General features: G+C 40.7%; 1 protein-coding gene across 3 annotated transcripts in view; it reads right to left on the minus strand.

The window, feature by feature from the left end:
- The window catches only part of LOC114549821 (voltage-dependent calcium channel subunit alpha-2/delta-1), a 102,416-nt gene that overhangs the window by 7,394 nt on the left and 78,272 nt on the right, over nt 1-16,750 (minus strand). The window contains exons 23-36 of one of the 3 annotated variants that reach the window (XM_028570073.1): nt 12,807-12,815; nt 10,670-10,678; nt 10,062-10,122; nt 9,789-9,895; nt 8,081-8,165; nt 7,777-7,839; nt 5,765-5,880; nt 5,592-5,663; nt 5,108-5,175; nt 4,970-5,008; nt 4,803-4,874; nt 2,352-2,504; nt 1,163-1,215; nt 764-819 (exon numbers count right to left, since the gene is read on the minus strand). In XM_028570073.1, the coding sequence (XP_028425874.1) occupies nt 764-819; nt 1,163-1,215; nt 2,352-2,504; nt 4,803-4,874; nt 4,970-5,008; nt 5,108-5,175; nt 5,592-5,663; nt 5,765-5,880; nt 7,777-7,839; nt 8,081-8,165; nt 9,789-9,895; nt 10,062-10,122; nt 10,670-10,678; nt 12,807-12,815 (963 nt within the window). The remainder of the gene's footprint in view (nt 1-763; nt 820-1,162; nt 1,216-2,351; nt 2,505-4,802; nt 4,875-4,969; nt 5,009-5,107; nt 5,176-5,591; nt 5,664-5,764; nt 5,881-7,776; nt 7,840-8,080; nt 8,166-9,788; nt 9,896-10,061; nt 10,123-10,669; nt 10,679-12,806; nt 12,816-16,750) is intronic. The other 2 variants (XM_028570074.1, XM_028570075.1) reach the window with 2 other exon arrangements.

Below are 16,750 nucleotides of genomic sequence, written 5' to 3' on the forward strand. Positions count from 1 at the left end.
TACACAGCATTTAAAAAATTAACGGGAACGTTTATTTCCCAAATGGGTATTGTGTTGGTTACTCCATACAATACACAGGAATAAATGTGGCTGGTTTTCATTAGTACAAGGTTCTACTGAAGAAATAGTCTTGATGATTTGACTGTGTGGTCAGCTGTCACCTCCATTGAAGTGGAGTCAGAAATCTCAGCGACAGATATCTCAAAGCCTGAGGAAATTAAACCCAGGTTTAATCCGCTTAGGTCTTTACCAGTATACATAAGTTTTTCATAATTTGGATGAGATGATCCTTTAACAAGTATCGTTTTCATCACATGGCATATTGTATGTATATAACTATGAACGATGAGAGACCTGTTCTGTTATCTTGGATCTGTTGGCAATCTATATTTTCTGGACACGCATTTGCATGGATCCACACAAAATAACCCACCAAACATAACTCTATTTGCAATGTCTGGCTCATGTGTGCAAGATGTTGCACATATGAAATTATCGGAAGAGGAGCGTTCAACTGTTTCTACGGACAATATTGTTAATCACTACAGATTCTTGGCATGTTGTGCGTATTTCACCAGAATTCTAAAAAGAAAACGTAACGTGTTCAATATCTTTTAAGAACTTGTCAAAGTAAAAATTAAAACAGACTTTATTTCCATCATGAGAGCATTAAGGCGGTCCAGAGCTAGCTCAATATTGCAAAAAAAACAACAACGTATTAAAGCACTGTTCTTTTCTCTGTGTCAAATTGACGGAAACTCACCTGCGTCCAGGAAATTGGGGAATGTGATGCTGACCAGTAACTGTTGCAGTATTGACCTAAGAGCAAAAGCAAACCCAGGGATGACAGATGTCTGGATTCATTGGAACATAATCCACAATAAATCATCTGTGTAAATGCTATGCTAATGCTATGTATCAATAAATCAGGGGAAGATTTTGTGGAATGTTGACTGTCCTGGGAACAATTCAGCTATTAAACAGATGCTATATGTCCATTTGGAGAAACAAATCCTTGCCTGCTTTCCATTAGGATCTGAGTTTAAGGACTTAAAATACTTGCTTTTATAGTGTATATTTTTGTTATCAATCATTTGAGAAAAAAAAAAGGGCTGACACTAATGCCAACCATATAGAAAAAGTTCAGAAAAAAAGGACTCACCAGGCCGCAGCTGTCGCGAACCATCCTAAATTCAAAATGTCTGCAATTGTAGGCTGAGGGGAACAAACAAAATGAGAATTAATATCAGAGGACAAGATCAAGTCTATAATAATCTTCAGAAAAATAATTTTAAGCCAGTTGAGCAAATCTGAACATCCTGCTTGTGTTTAAAGTGGCTGCAGACTGTCCAGTTTTGCCAGGCACAAAGATCAAAAGATCAGCCAGAGATTTTATTTTCTTCCCTCTCAGAGGAAATTAGAACACAATCAACCTCAACACATGCAAGCATAAATATGTAAACAAAGAGCTAGTGAGAAAACAAAGTAGCACACGGTTTGAATAAAAAGGCCCAACATGCTGCTTTGATTATGGTTAGCATGCGAGGGCCTTGTTTTGGTGAATGAGTGCTGCATCCCTTCGCTTCAGTTGATGGCGTGTTGAGTCATCAAGGAGTCTCTAAACTAACCGTGTTAGAGGCATCGCCGGCTGTTGACGGCGTCTTTGATCAGAAAATAAGTGCACCTTTCATCTTACCTTGGTAACTCATGCGTGTTGTACACATTTGTGGTCCAAGTCGGGAAATTACGTGGTTTCAATTGTCTATAAATGAGGGGGAATTTCTGCATCGGTAAATACCTACAGATACTTTAATCTCTTTCTGAGGTATCAGCTTATTACCTGCATTTACCACTACCTGCCATGGCCTTCCAGCATTAAAGAGAAATTAATCTGCATGACTGAAATGTCTGCAGACAGTTTGCATCATTTCACTGTAACTTGTGCATTTTGTAAGTGATGAAAAACAGTGCCTCTTTCTACATCACTTGGTGTGTTAGCCAAGCACGCTAGACCACCTAATCCTGTTACTGTTACTGCAAACTCCCACTCTAACGCTTTCACCATACCCTCTGCTTCCCTTCTCCTCTGCTCTATACAGATTTATGGCTCCCTGGTGAGTGGCCGTTTGTGTGTGCGTGACCATTTGGAAGGGTATAAGCAAGCATGTATGGCTACAAATGTGTACTTGCAGGGAAATGAGTAAATAAACGTGTCGCTATCAAAATGTGTGAACATGTAAGTGTGGGTGCGCATATGTGGGTGGCTCGGTGTGTGTGTGTGTGTGTGTGTGTGTGTGTGTGTGTGTGTGTGGTAGGTTGTGTGTGAATGGTCTCTGGCTTATGTAACTCACCACATAGACGGATCGCAGGCCCGCAGCCGCCTTGCTCTCTTTCTCTGGGTCACAGAGCGACTGGTAGTCGAAGGTCTTCTTAGAGGTGAACAGGGACGAGTTGACCAGGTTCACCATGAGGATCGGATCGATACCACCAAAGAAACGCCCGATCTAAAGACAAGGAGACAGGAGAATGAAGATCTGTTTAGGAATAGGATCTATGCAAGTAAAGCATGTCGTCAAATAACGAAGGTTTAACGATTACATTTTAGGTCATCACTATGTCCGGCTGCTGGCGGAAGCTTCATTTACCGTGCCAACGTTGGAGAGCGATATTAATCTTCTCATCTAACTCACAGCACAAAAAGCATATACATATTCCCCACATACAGTCAAGCCTTTAATTTAACAGACTATCAGTGCCTAACCTAAGGATTCATTGCGGAAATTGTTTCAGTAATAAAAGGTCGGAGAAACGTTTGAACCCTCTTTATGAGTGAAAAACCTTGAAGCTGAAAAATGAGGTGTACCTCAATATTCTTCATTTACAGAGCACTCTAACACTTTTATACTGTCAACCCACAATTTTTAAATGTATGTAAAACACATGCACAAAAACAATTAAGTAAGTGTATACATGCCCAGAAAATGTTAACACTAAATTTACAGACACACAGAGACTCAGTAAATCACCCTCAAACCAGGAAGATGGACTTCAGTATAATCTGATTAACACAGTCCACCAGGCAGCCATAAATTTCTACTAAGCGGAAGTACTTTGTCTCGGCAGGTGTGACATGGCCGTGCGCGTTGGAGTGTTTAAGTACTTGCGTATCCAGGAGGGAGTATGTACAGTAAGTAGTACTCATCTATGTGTGTGTGTGTGTGTGTGTGTATGTGTGTGAGGAAATGCAAACTATCCCTTTCCTTCCACTTTGTTAAGGTCACCGCTAACAAGCCGTCCTCCACATATCCTTTCCTCTTTAGTCTCACAGCCAAAGCATATATAAATCTTCCAATCTATGAGGTAAAGGGAGCCTTCTCTCCTTTCCCTGTGCAGTAAAACAAATAATGAATTAACAGTCACAGCCTTGTTGGCTGCAGACTCCCCAAGGGTTTCAGAGAAAGTAAAGGAATGAAAGACATAACGAGGGAGAGCAAGCGAGAAGCTTACAGAGAGAGAGAGAGAGAAACTTTGCTCCTGTAGGAAATATGATTGAGGGCACACAGCCTTCTCTAAACAAGGCGTCAGGTCCCTGGGTTTTAGTGCTGCTGCCAAACTTCAGTGGGCCACTGATTTATCCAGCGCACACCCAGGCCTGATTAGGAATGAGCCGAGGCCGCATGAAAAAACATTTACTCAGATGACAGCAGGGACCCACTGTTAGCATTTAGCATAAGGAGTGGGGAAAAAGGTGCGCGCTTACTATATATGTTTGTGTGTGTAAAGATAGGTCAAATTGTGTTTGAGAGGCTTTATTAATTGGTCACAGTTTAGTATGTGTGCAAAGTACACTCCCTTTTGGACAAACTCGGTCTTGTTTAGGATAAGACAATTTTATAGAGCTTTTCAGTACATTAAACTTGCAGTGAGATAGATTGCCAAAAATGCCACAATTTAAAGTAGAGCGAGACCTCTTTCTGCAGCTGTCCCTCTCCCCTCTTTGTTGCACAGGCAATGCATTGGCAGAGAATGAATCTCTCCCTCTGAAATGATCTATGATTGACCAAAGTCTCCTGTGACAGCTAGATCAGAGCCAGAGGAGGTGCAGAAGTCTAGTTTTCTCTCAAACCACTTGAATTACAATATGCTGAAAGATTATTATGGAATTATTCCCCAACGACGGCAATAATAAACTGCCTGCCAAAGCTTTAATTAAAACTGTATAAGTGCCGTGAGTTCTTCATACAGAACAAAAAGTATTTTGAGCAGGAACGTTGCAGTTGTTAGTAGGTTGTAAAACAAATTCAACTTAGAGGACCAAACACAAGTTTTAAATAACCTTAAAATACATTTAGGCCTGCGTTGTAATAAGCCATCCTTAATAATGAAGTTTTAAGTTATAACTATAATCATGGTAGTGGTTAATATATAATTTACCGATGCGTTATAGATCAGTTTTTGAATAGGTTATCGATCAAGACTTGATGATTAAAACCCTTATTATTAACATGTACAACTCCAGACTCAATACGTTATTAGTAAGTAAGAAAACGCATAAGCATTTATTAATGGATTAACATTTATAACTACATTATTTCAAAATACAATGTATTAAGACCAGCCAATGGTATTTTCAAAACCTAATATTTGTTCTAAAATGACCTATAAAGCATAGATGAATGATTTAACAATCATTGATAAAGCCATTAGTAACAATTAATAACCCCTTATAAAGTATGCGGGAACGTATATATTTGAAAGTGGTTTGATTTTTAGTTTTGTGAGAGTAAAATGCAGAGGCTCACCTGATCAATATATTCATCTCGATTGGACATCACAAGGAAGCCCCCATCATCCAGAATGACACAGTCTACATACTGGAATCACATAGAGATTAAAAAAATATTGCATGCTTATGACTTATCCATAAATAATAGCTGGAAGCATAAAAATATGGAATTAAACCTCTTACCACATCGTTTCGCTGGCAACCACAGATCTCATCATTGCACTGAAAATACAGTAGAACATAGTAATGAAAAGTCACAGTCTGGATAAAAGGTGTGTCCTTGTGCGTACGGTATGTGTCATGCAGATATAATCCACTCACATTGATCTTCTGTGTGATGTTGATAAAGCTTGCCATCCAGGCACTAATGTCCAACTTCACGCCTACCACTGGGATCAAACACAAAAGCCAGACATCCTAGATCATGTTGGACCTCTGGGTCAACTTTACTCTCTGAACTTTGAAAATGCAAACTTGGCCAAGGATCAGAGGAGACGAGACAACTTGATGTGTGGTTTGTGTGTGTGTGTTTGTGTGTATATGTCAGAGGGAGAGGGAGCATAAGACAAATGAGTAGTGGTCTGTAAATAATATATAAAAATAATATATACTTTGTGCGTGTCAGAAGATATCAAGGCGTGAATAGGGTTATAAGGCTGCAAATGTAGGTTTTTAAATAAGACACCTAGCTAAGTGTGAATGTGTTTATATGTCGGTGGCAGAAAGAGAGAGACACCTTGAGAAATGAGGAGAATAAAAGTGTAAATATTTGCCACTCTCTCTTTGTGTGTGAGTGTGTCTTTACCCGCTGGTTTGAGTATGATGCCATCAATGTTGAGATTTACTGCTTTGCTCACCAGGACAGAGTCGTCACTTGCTGCAAGAAGAGGAATAAGGGAACACTGTATATATGTGCATACACATTGTGACACAGAAAAACACACACTTATGCAAACATGTATGCAGGCTTTTACTCACTGTTCTCTTTAGTAAGGTAGGGTGTTGGAGTGAAGACGTACAGATCATTGTCCAAACTTCTCTTATAGAAACTGGACTCATACGTCTCTGCTTCTTCTTTCCAGTACAGCCCAGCACTGTCAACCACATTTAAACAAAACAACACACATACACACACAAACAATGCCACTATCAAACCTCTCTGCAAGAAAAACACCACACCCCAGATCTCTTTAAGAACGGTAGACTATGGCTGGGCAATATAATCGATATTTTATCGATATCGTGATATGAGACCAGATATTGTCTTAGATTTTGGATTTCATAATATGGCATTAGTGTTATCTGGTTTTACGGGCTGCAATACAGTAAAGTGATGTTGCTTTCTGAACTTACTAGACTGTTTTAGCTCTTCTATTATTTGCATTTACCCACTTAGTGACACTTACTAATTAACTCAATACTATAAATTATGGTATTTAGTCTGGCTTTGGGTAATTTCATTACATTGAAACTTCACTACAGAAGGTAGTTAACAATCTACTGATTGCGGTCGCACATTAAGGGCAGGGTCGAAACGTTACAGCACAATAAGCGTATGGGAGTATCAGCAGAGTGCAGGCATCTCATTCTTTTCAGTTGTATCCAGCCCCTTTTTGCCCTGCACCTCACCAGTGGGGATGTGCACACTACCACTACTGCTCTATGGTCCAACATTAATCCCAATAGTCCAGATTGATCTGTGCATTGCCTTCAACACCACAGACAGTGACATTCTTACAAACCACTTTAAAACTATATTGGCATCAGTAGTTACCTGTTTTTGGTTTGGTTTGTTTGTCTGTTGGTTTGTCAACAGGATTATGGAAAAACTACTGGCCCAATTTCCATGAAACTTAGTGAAAGGGTGTAGCATTGGCCAAGGAAGGACCCATTACATTTTGGAGCAGATAAAAATCCTCTTTCATTTTCGTTAACATTGTGAGATAGGGCATGGTCTTGGTGGAAGACTGTGCTCTCCGAGTCCCCTTCTAGTTATGTATAGCAATGGTTTAAGTCACCTTTACATCATAGAATACAATGAGTAATTTTCAACAATAACAACTTTGTTTGTCATTATCTCTCCTCTGGGGTGCTGCAAGGACTTGTATTGGGTCCATTGCATTTTCTCTTTATAAGCTTCCACTTGGCAATATCCTTTGAGAACATGATGCTGAAATGCATATAGATACCTTGTACACTTATTTACATCATTGTCTCTTAAGACAACCTGCTCAATTTTCTGATCTTTAACACAGTTTATATGCTGGCAATCCATGCCTAACTTGCTGTTCCTAAACTCAAATAACAAAACATGTAGTTGCTTCCAAGGTATACACCTCTACATTGTCAAATGTTGCCTTTTCCTTGATGTCTGCAATATATTCCAAAACTCAGATACTTTTAAAATGTAATGCAATATGTAAGTTGTCACTGTGAAATACCACAATATCTTATCAAGATTACATTGTAGATTCCTACTACACCACTGATCATTGTCATTGAGAAGTGAGATGGCAGCATGAAGATAAAGCTTTCCAGTTAATTTACATTACAACCCTCACTTATGGACATAATCTTTGGGTAGTGACCCTTAGGCGTGAGACATTTGGACATCTGGAGGGAGCATGGAGTAGACCCACTGCTTCTTTGCACTAAAAAGGAACCAATTGAGGTGGTTTGGGAACCTGACTAGGATGCCCCATGAATGCCTCCATGTAGAGGTATTCCAGTCATGTTCTACTATGAGAACACCACAGGCCAGGCCTAGAGTTTGCTGGAGGGATTAAAAACCCCATCTGTCCAGAAAAAGCCTTGGGATCCCCCAGTAGTTACTGGAAGAGGTAAGTAGGGATATTGGAATAAGGGCATATTGCCTGTTTTGCTTAGCCTGCAAACACTTCAACCAAATATGGTTATTTATAGAATATAGAAAGCAGCTTTCTTAGCAGACCACAACATTGTTCTTTATTAGATAAGAGCTTGACAATTACCTTTTGGGGTAGACCCGTGTGATCCCTCCATCGGTGGCAACAAATCTGGCCAAGACACCATGCCTGACAAGCAGAGAAGATAAAGCTATAAAACATACAGTTACAAAAAGCTGGAATGTGCTTTATGCCTGCATGACATTTACTGGTGATGCTGAAATACTTGAACCATCTGTATTGAATTTCCACTTGGACATTCGTTACCAAATGCCAAGTAACAAATAATTGATGCCACATTTCAGTTTGTTTTGCTAGATCACGAAAAAGTCTTGATGGTAAAGTAGCAACATTGTGGTTCTTCACTTACTGCAACTCGGTTCCTTTCCAATACTTGATCAGAGATGAGGTGATTCCAGCATCCAGGAGCAATCGGTTCACCAGTTCCACATTACCTAAACAGCAAAACATCACTTGAGCCTGAAGATGTTATGTTTGAATACCATCAGAAATAGTCAAAGTATCCCATTAACTGTCAGGTCTTTGATCAGCTTTAAAGTGTCTCCTTTTTATAAGATGATGTTTTTCAGACTTATGAACCTAACAAAATGTCTGAGTAACAGGAATCTACTGGAATAAATGCCAGAGGGAACAAATAATAAAAAAGAAAGGAAGGAAAGTTAACCAAAAAGAAAAAGAAAAACGAAAGAAAAATAATATAGGATCCATAGAGTATATATGGTACTAAAAAGACAAAGAATAAAACAAAATAGGGAGAGAGTTGGGAATACTTTTAACATTTCAGGCATCGTCTGACAAGACCACATGACAATCATAACAGGCGATAAAAGACGCTCGCCCATTGTTTGTCAGTGCCCACCACTTTGAACTCTCCGACGACCCGCTTCAGTCCATTAACATCGAGGCTCGTCGATATAGCCCCACCACCTCCTCCAACCTTTATGACACACCACACACATCAGAGAAAACAGCTGGTGTAACACTTTATTTCCCCCCTACCCCACCTTTCCTCCTAGTGCAGTGGTTTTCATTAGGAGTCTTTTATTGAAGGCAGCCCAGGAATTCCTAATGTACTTCAACTTCTTCGCCACTGCAGTGGCTCAACCAAGTAAAGCGTGTAACGATACTCAAGCCGCCGATAGTCCACATGGGCCCTACTCTCTCTCCCTCTGAACTCCCTATGTACTCCATTAAACTAGCAGCTAATAATGGTGAAAGTAATATTTCAATTGGGTGAAAAGTTTTATTGGATTGATCATGTTGAGATGTTTGAAGTAAGTTCTCAAACTGAAATCGTCAAACCAAACTTAAAGGAGATCTTTTATAAATATCCGGGGACCTTTTGGTTTACTCAATGGGCAGAAAAAAAGTGAGCAAAGCATATCAATGAGTGTATGCAAGAAATCGCAAGGATGTTAATGCATTGGTCAGATGTTTTGGAGAAGGTCCACTGGCCCCTGATTTGTGTTTTATTGCTCCTCTTGTGCTCCTGGCTTGACGTGTCCTGCTTTTTCTCACAAACACACAGTAATTGGATGAGGTCGAGCGGCTATAGGTGGGGTGTGGAAGGCATATTACTGGTGAATATTGTGTGTGTGCGCGAGTGTGTGTGTCACATCTAAGCCGACGTGCCTCACACATGTGCACTCAGGCGTGTGATGGTCAGACTTTTAGAGTTAGCATCAAATGGGTAACACGAACACAGGGGTTCCACATCACAAAGCTTTGCCTGGTCATGCACACCAAACCATCCAGCCAGACCTGTATTTCACTGGAAAGAGAGACCTCTGGGAATAGGTTTTGGTTGGCGCTCTTCCATTAAATGTTCAATGCACACCTTAATGCCAAGCCAGATGGCTGTGATTCATTCACATATACATACTATAGCAAATACTGTAAAGCATAGCAGCTCTCTGAGATTTAAATAAGAGCCTGTAGTGACAATGAGGTCCAAGTGTGCTGCAGAGTACAATAAGATCCAGTAAAAAAGCTTTGATTCTCAAGACAAATGTCTTAGTTAATGGCACCAGGAGCATGCAAGTGTTTTTGATACTCACACATGGGGTTGTTTGGAGTCTTTGTGTCAATGTAGTTGTTGAACTCAATGAGGAACTCAGTGTTGTTTTTGTTCTTGTCAGGTGGCTTTAAGTCCTTGCAGTACATCCTGTGCGAAACAAAAGCACTTTGTAACAAATTCATGTAAGCAGAAAAAAAGTAAATTCACAAGGTTGCCTCTATACTGAGCCATAATCATCATGTTAGAGTTAAGACATTTTTTTTTTTCGAATATGTAACCCAAACAAATGATATCTAAATTCAATAAATCTTACCTCGGTGCAATAAATGTATATCCATATTCATCAAACTTGTCTGCCATCAGGCTTTCAGAAACTGGTGAAAGGTATAAAGTATTATTAATCTTCCTCCCACGCAGGTTATTATTAGACAGGACAACATTCAATTGCTATAACCATTGTACTGTATGCAGATGAGATGGTGCTCCACTGGGCAAAATTGAACACCTGTTGAATATTTAATAACGCATAAATACAGGGACCAGAAAAAATCTCTTGACAGACTGAGCAGTAAAACATTAGCACCATAGCTCCACATATTCAACCCCTCTAATGTAATTCTTATACACTCAAGGTCCTGATTTTAAGATATTTAGTTAAAATGCAAGGTAGCTTTGTAAAGGGAGGAGTGGGTACTCACAAAGAGAAAATAGGAAATTATTAACCACATAACTCATACAACTGAAGCAACAGTTGTGGACAGATTTACACTGCACAGAAATTAAACACCGTATTGCACACAGCTGAAAATCAGGTACAAATAAGGACTAGAATCTTGGGCTTGGCCAGACATGCTGGGTAAAGGACCGACAAGGCTCAAGAACAAGAGGAAAGACATTAAAAGTAAAGGAAAAAATACTTGCCATCTTTCCCTGGAGTGGAAAAAAATCCCAGCAGAGAGAAAGTGAGCGAACGAGAGAATCATCCCCCAGGGAGGTAAAGACAAGAGGAAAAAGAAAGGGGATAAAAAGACAGGGCAAAACCACAGGGGTCAAAGGTGACACAATATTTTATTCACAGAGCGAGTCCTGAATAGAAATATTGCATTCCAAACAAAAGGTTTTAGGCCTTTGGATGTAAATGGAGACATTGCTGATGGAGAACACAAAGAGAGGCTTAAAATGTGGTCAGGCGATTTTTAAAGTTGTGATTTAGATGTGTTTTTAGCATTAGTATTAGCATTCTTTTGGTGATACAGTAAAGCTGTGAAGTTACTGCACTTCAGTGATGTATTTGCATTACACTACTGCACATATGAGGAATATTAACCACAGCTCATAACCTTAAGGTTCCTTTGACATTCTCCAAAGCATGTCGTGTTGACAGTTGATTATACTGTACAGCAAAATTTCTCATGACGACATGGGCTACTCCTTGCCCTCTATGGTGGTCATGATTGGGAAATAATTGAAGCCATGTGTTTGTTCTGTGATATTCGGTCACCACTTGCTAATCCAACAAAGTATCTAGTAATGATAGATAGCAGGGAGATTTGGGGAGTGACGACTGCTTATATTTTCTGCACTCTCACACGCCTTTTCACACCGATGAGGACATTCCTGCCCCTTTTGTGAATAACGGAATCAGTGCAAAATCTAAGACATGCAGCTACAATACATCCAAAATGTGAATGGATTTCAGTATGAATCAGTGTCACACATAGAAATATGGAAGACAAGAACCAGCATCAAAAAGATAGTGGGATAGTGGGAATTTGGACATGATAGGTTTTCAAGTTCACTTAAGTTTTTTTAATTGACATTTATATTCACCCACTGAACAAGTATAAAGAAGACACAAATCGGAGCTTCAGTTTCAGTTAAAACACAGAGCTTAAAGGTGCTGTAGGTAGGAATGCGAAGATCCAAGACTTAGCCAAAAAATTAACATCAACAACTTCTCAGTCCGTCTCCCTTTTCAGCCAAAGCCCAAAACACTCTCCTAAGCCCTCCCCCCACAAGGGAGAATGAATTTGTGTGCATGAGCAGTGATTGACACGCAATTAGACACCCCCCCTGGCCCTGATTGGTGAACATCTGAACAAGGAGCTGTAGGTGGTGCCAGAGGAGCCAGATTTTTTTTTAAATTACCTGCTTCATGTAGTTCTACTTGAACATACGGTCAGTTTCAGCAAATATGACAGAAAGTTAGTTTTATAAGTCTTACCTACTGCACCTTTAAACATGTTCTGTAGCGATTTTTGATTCAATGAGCACAAACAAGACAAAGCTGATGACAAAGCACACAGAAGGACGAACAGCTGAGCTGAAGCTTAGTGTGTTAAGAGGGATCCAGTTTTCCATTAGGAGTTATTTAACAAGGTTGTAAAACTCACTAAAAGTGAGTCAAAAAGAGAAAACTAAAGAATACAAAGAAAAGCACCGAAAAACTCATGTTTTGGGTGCAGACTCACAGCTTTCTCCTTTATGGCTTCACCTTTAAATAATGCAAACATCCTGTCCTCTGTTGTTCCTGCTACAGTGGGTTAGTGCCAAAACCACATCTGAGGGCCATTGGAACAGGTGGGGGTTAAATACATACATGCGCACACAGACACACACACACACACACACACACACACACACACACGGACACACACACGGACACACACACACACACACACACACACACACACACACACACACACACACACACACACACACACACACACACACACACACACACACACACACACACACACACACACACACACACACACACACACACACCATCTGCGACACGCTGTGTGGGCGAGCATTGCATGCGAAGCACTGCTTCTTTGAGCAGATGCCAGCTTGATTCTGTGTAACAGAATTGTCATTATTAATCAGAAGCCACTAAGTGAAGAAAAACAGAAAAATAAATGCTTCTGTGTTAGTGTGTCTGCAACACCACATATGACAAACCAATTAGAAGTGAAGTTACATCCAAAGTATGCTGGTAGTGTGAGCGTTAAGAAGACAAGGGTTATGAGGTAAAGCACAGGAGGAGAATACTTGCCCAAAAACGCTGCAGGGGGATCCAACAGACCAGGAATGGTCAAGAGTTGAGGAGGGCAGGAGAACAGGAGGAGGAGGAGGAGGAGAGGAGGATAAAAAGATGAGGATAGGAAAGAGGGAATTGAAAAAAAGAGCAGTAAAGGAAATAAGCCAACAGGGTTACACACAATATTTTATTCAAATGGACATTGAATAAGAATATTGTATACAAAAGTATGAAACACTTAAGAGTTTACCTAGTGGGAGATGAAAGGGGTGTTTAAGGTAATTTAGGTTAAGATGTACGTGTGTGTTTGTATGTCCGGTTATGTGTGTAATCTTTATTTTATTTGAAAGGGACAGTGCATATTAGTAAACATTTCTGTAATTATGCCAGATTTAGCCAAAAGGCTAGTTTTCATCTGCAGTGTCATCTGTAAAGACGTTGTGGGGACAACAATCTGTTCATGCAGTCACATTATTTATTGCTTGTGTAGTATTCAATTATTATTTAATGTATATTGTTTCCTATTATTTAATGTATACTCTGTATGTGTGCTGTGTGTCTGATATTTTTGCTGCTTCAACACCATTATTTCCCATTTTTTTTGGGATCAATAAAAAAAGAAACTATCTATCTATCTATCTATCTATCTATCTATCTATCTATCTGGAGGACTTCCCTTCTTCTTAGGGACAAAAACTTCACTAGATTATCCATTGAATTATAGGGATAAGACTTGGTTTTAGATTTGGGGTTTGGCATTGTAGTCATTAAGGCTCCGGCTTGTTCTCCGTAATGACATTGAATAAAAAGGACCCAATCACTGGGTTTCAACTATAATTACAACTATTGCATATGTACAGTTCACATATTTTTTCCCTACCATTTAAGCAGCCATTGTCTGCTTCCATGAAAATCAACTTGCATTCTGTTACCTTGATATTGTTAAAGTAATTTACTATCTCTGATGGTGAGTTCATGGATAAGTCAAAATTTCAGATTCAGCTGCGAAACAACCAAATTCATATCATCTTTAAAAAAAAGAAAAATGTTTGTGTCCTCTGGTCTTATTTTTTCACATAATTGCTCAAGCATTCATGTGCCAGACCAACAACTACATATCAGACATTGGAAGAACCTCAAAAGCCCCACCAAGAAGGGTTTTTAAAACTGGTCCCTGCTTCACAACTGCACTTAATGAAACTCGGCTAGACAATTTTTTTTCACTGTGATGGATTACCAATGTCAAGCAAACTTCAAGTCTCTGCCAGTTGATTTTTTACAGCTTTCTGGAATAAAGATAACCAATTGCTGACTAAAGGTGGGAAATCAAACTTATAATATATGATACACTTCGGGCATCTGGTAAGGATGGTGTCTGGGCGCCTCCCTAGGGAGGTGTTGCAGGCACGTCCAGCTGGGAGGAGGCCTCGCTTAAGACCCAGGACTAGTGGAGGGATTATATCTCCAACCTGGCCTGGGAACGCCTCGGGATCCCAGAGTTGGAGCTGGTTAATGTTGCTCGGGAAAGGGAAGTTTGGGGTCCCCTGCCGGATAAGCGGACGAAGATGGAAGATGGATGGATGGACTTTTTTTAACGTGCAATAGACCAATCAGAGCGTCATCTCACATTCCCTTTAAGAGCAGGCGCGCTTGTTCCATGGCGGATTGCTATTGTAACGGCGGATTTGCCTGGTGCACGCCAGCGGGAGCTGTCCGGGATGCGGAAAAGTAATAAATGCCCGTCTTGTCCGGGTGGCGATGTTGCTGCGTCCTCTTGGGCGCATCTCCTCAAGTCTGGAGAGGATTGCTGCAGCCATGGAGCGTGGGTCTCCAAACGCACCACCTGTACCTGTTGTGCCCCTTCCTCTTCCCCCCACTCCATCTCCGTCCAACTGCTCCACCAGGAGCGCATCGCCACTCCAGGACCAGATTCCGCCGCAGTGTCCAATCCCGACATAGTTCAACATCACGTCTCCTTAAAGGAACACGCCGATTTATTGGGACTTTAGCTTATTCACCGTAACCCCCAGAGTTAGACAAGTCCATACATACCCTTCTCATCTCTGTGCGTGCTGTAATGCTGTCTGACGGCTCCAGCGTTAGCTTAGCCCAGCACAGATCCTGCAGGTGACTGGTTCCAGTAATCCTACTGCTCCAAATTGTGACAAAATAACGCCAACATGTTCCTATTTACATGTTGTGATTTGTAGAGTCACAGCGTGTACAAAAAACAACGTAACATGAGACACAGCCACCTTCTATCCCTAAACAAGCCGGGAACTATATTCTCAGACCGGCTTGCTGCGAGCATATCACTCCGCCAAAGTACTATATTCTTCCGCCTAAGAATATAGTTCCTGGTTTGTTTAGGGATAGAAGGTGGCTGTGTCTCATGTTACGTTGTTTTTTGTACACGCTGTGACTGTACAAATCACAACATGTAAATAGGAACATGTTGGCGTTATTTTGTCACTTATTCGGAGCAGTAGGATTGATGGAACCAGTCACCTGCATGTTCTGTGCTGACTTCGACTTCCTTTAAGTCCTCTAATATTTCCTCATTTATGTCATCAACACATCCATGATTCATGGAAATGTTGTGTAAAACACAACAAGCCACAAAGAATGCTGCAACCTTTTGAGGACTGTACTGTAGTGCCTCCTGCTCTATCCAAACACCTGAAGCACATTTTCAGTAATATTTTTCCTTGTAATTATGTATGGTTTGCAAAAATAGGAACTGCTGATGAGGGAAGCAAAGTGTATGCGCGTTGTGCACACGCTACATTATGGCCAAGCATGCGCCCCTAAAATAGCATCTGAATAACACGCTACTGACTTTACACTAGCGCCACTGACTTTAGACCAGGTTTTTCCTGGTCAGTGGCGGAATTGTTTTCTGAAACTGCAAAATAGCACCAGGGAACGTTTGCGCCGGAACAGGCCTCCTCTTTTTGCTGAACCACCCCCGGGAGCGCAAATACATTCCCTAATTTACCGATGTGTGTCTGTGGAGGGAAAAGTCCGCTGAGCGTCGGGTAGGAATGATACATGCGTCGGTGTACAAAGGCAATTGTGCAAGATAGGGCCCATAATGTATGATACACATTGGAAATTGGTAAAAGTTTTTTTTGGACATACTAAACCATAAGTATGGTTGTCAAGGCTAGTTCGCTGTGTATTACAAAGTTACCAAAACATTCTTTAAAGCCCACTTTTGGGTATTGAGTGAAGCCAGGCAGACCAGAAAACATACGGACAGAGGGACAGACTCTAGCCAGGGATGGCTCCATATAGGCAATGAACACACACACACTCACTCACACACACACACACACACACACACACACAATAAAACTGTCCTTTGAGTAACACTATAAGTCAATGACATCTTTTACTAGTGGGAATAGAGGGACATGAGACGACAACGCCACACATATGGAACCTCTGATCCACTGTATGGTGTTAGATATAGGCTTAAGCATGAACACACACACACACACACACACACACACACACACACACACACACACACACACACACACACACACACACAGCAACAGAATTACTTAGCTGTAAATGAATTGATGAGTACTATATGTGTGAAAGCGGACACTGGAGCCACTCGTCCCGCTGTCTGGCAACAAAAACTTTGAACAGCACCACAACTGAGGGTGTGTGTTGCCATAGCGACACAAGAGGCAAGGACATGCAGGGGTAATATAGATGTATGTGGTTGTGTATGTGCATGGGGCATTATAAGTGATGGATAGGAACCATAAGCTGAGGCCCGAGTGTTTCTCAGCCTTACATGAAGAGCAATAATGTCACTAGAACATTAGCAGTCATTTTCCATCCAGCACTATTTGTCTACTGTCTATATTAATGGAGGTAAATGTTACTCAGTGGAAAAACTAAGAATGGCACAAGCGATTGAACTGATTTAGATTAGCACTTAC

The sequence above is a fragment of the Perca flavescens genome, chromosome 23 (genome assembly GCF_004354835.1).
Source record: "Perca flavescens isolate YP-PL-M2 chromosome 23, PFLA_1.0, whole genome shotgun sequence".
In the NCBI taxonomy this organism is placed as follows: Eukaryota; Metazoa; Chordata; class Actinopteri; order Perciformes; family Percidae; genus Perca; species Perca flavescens.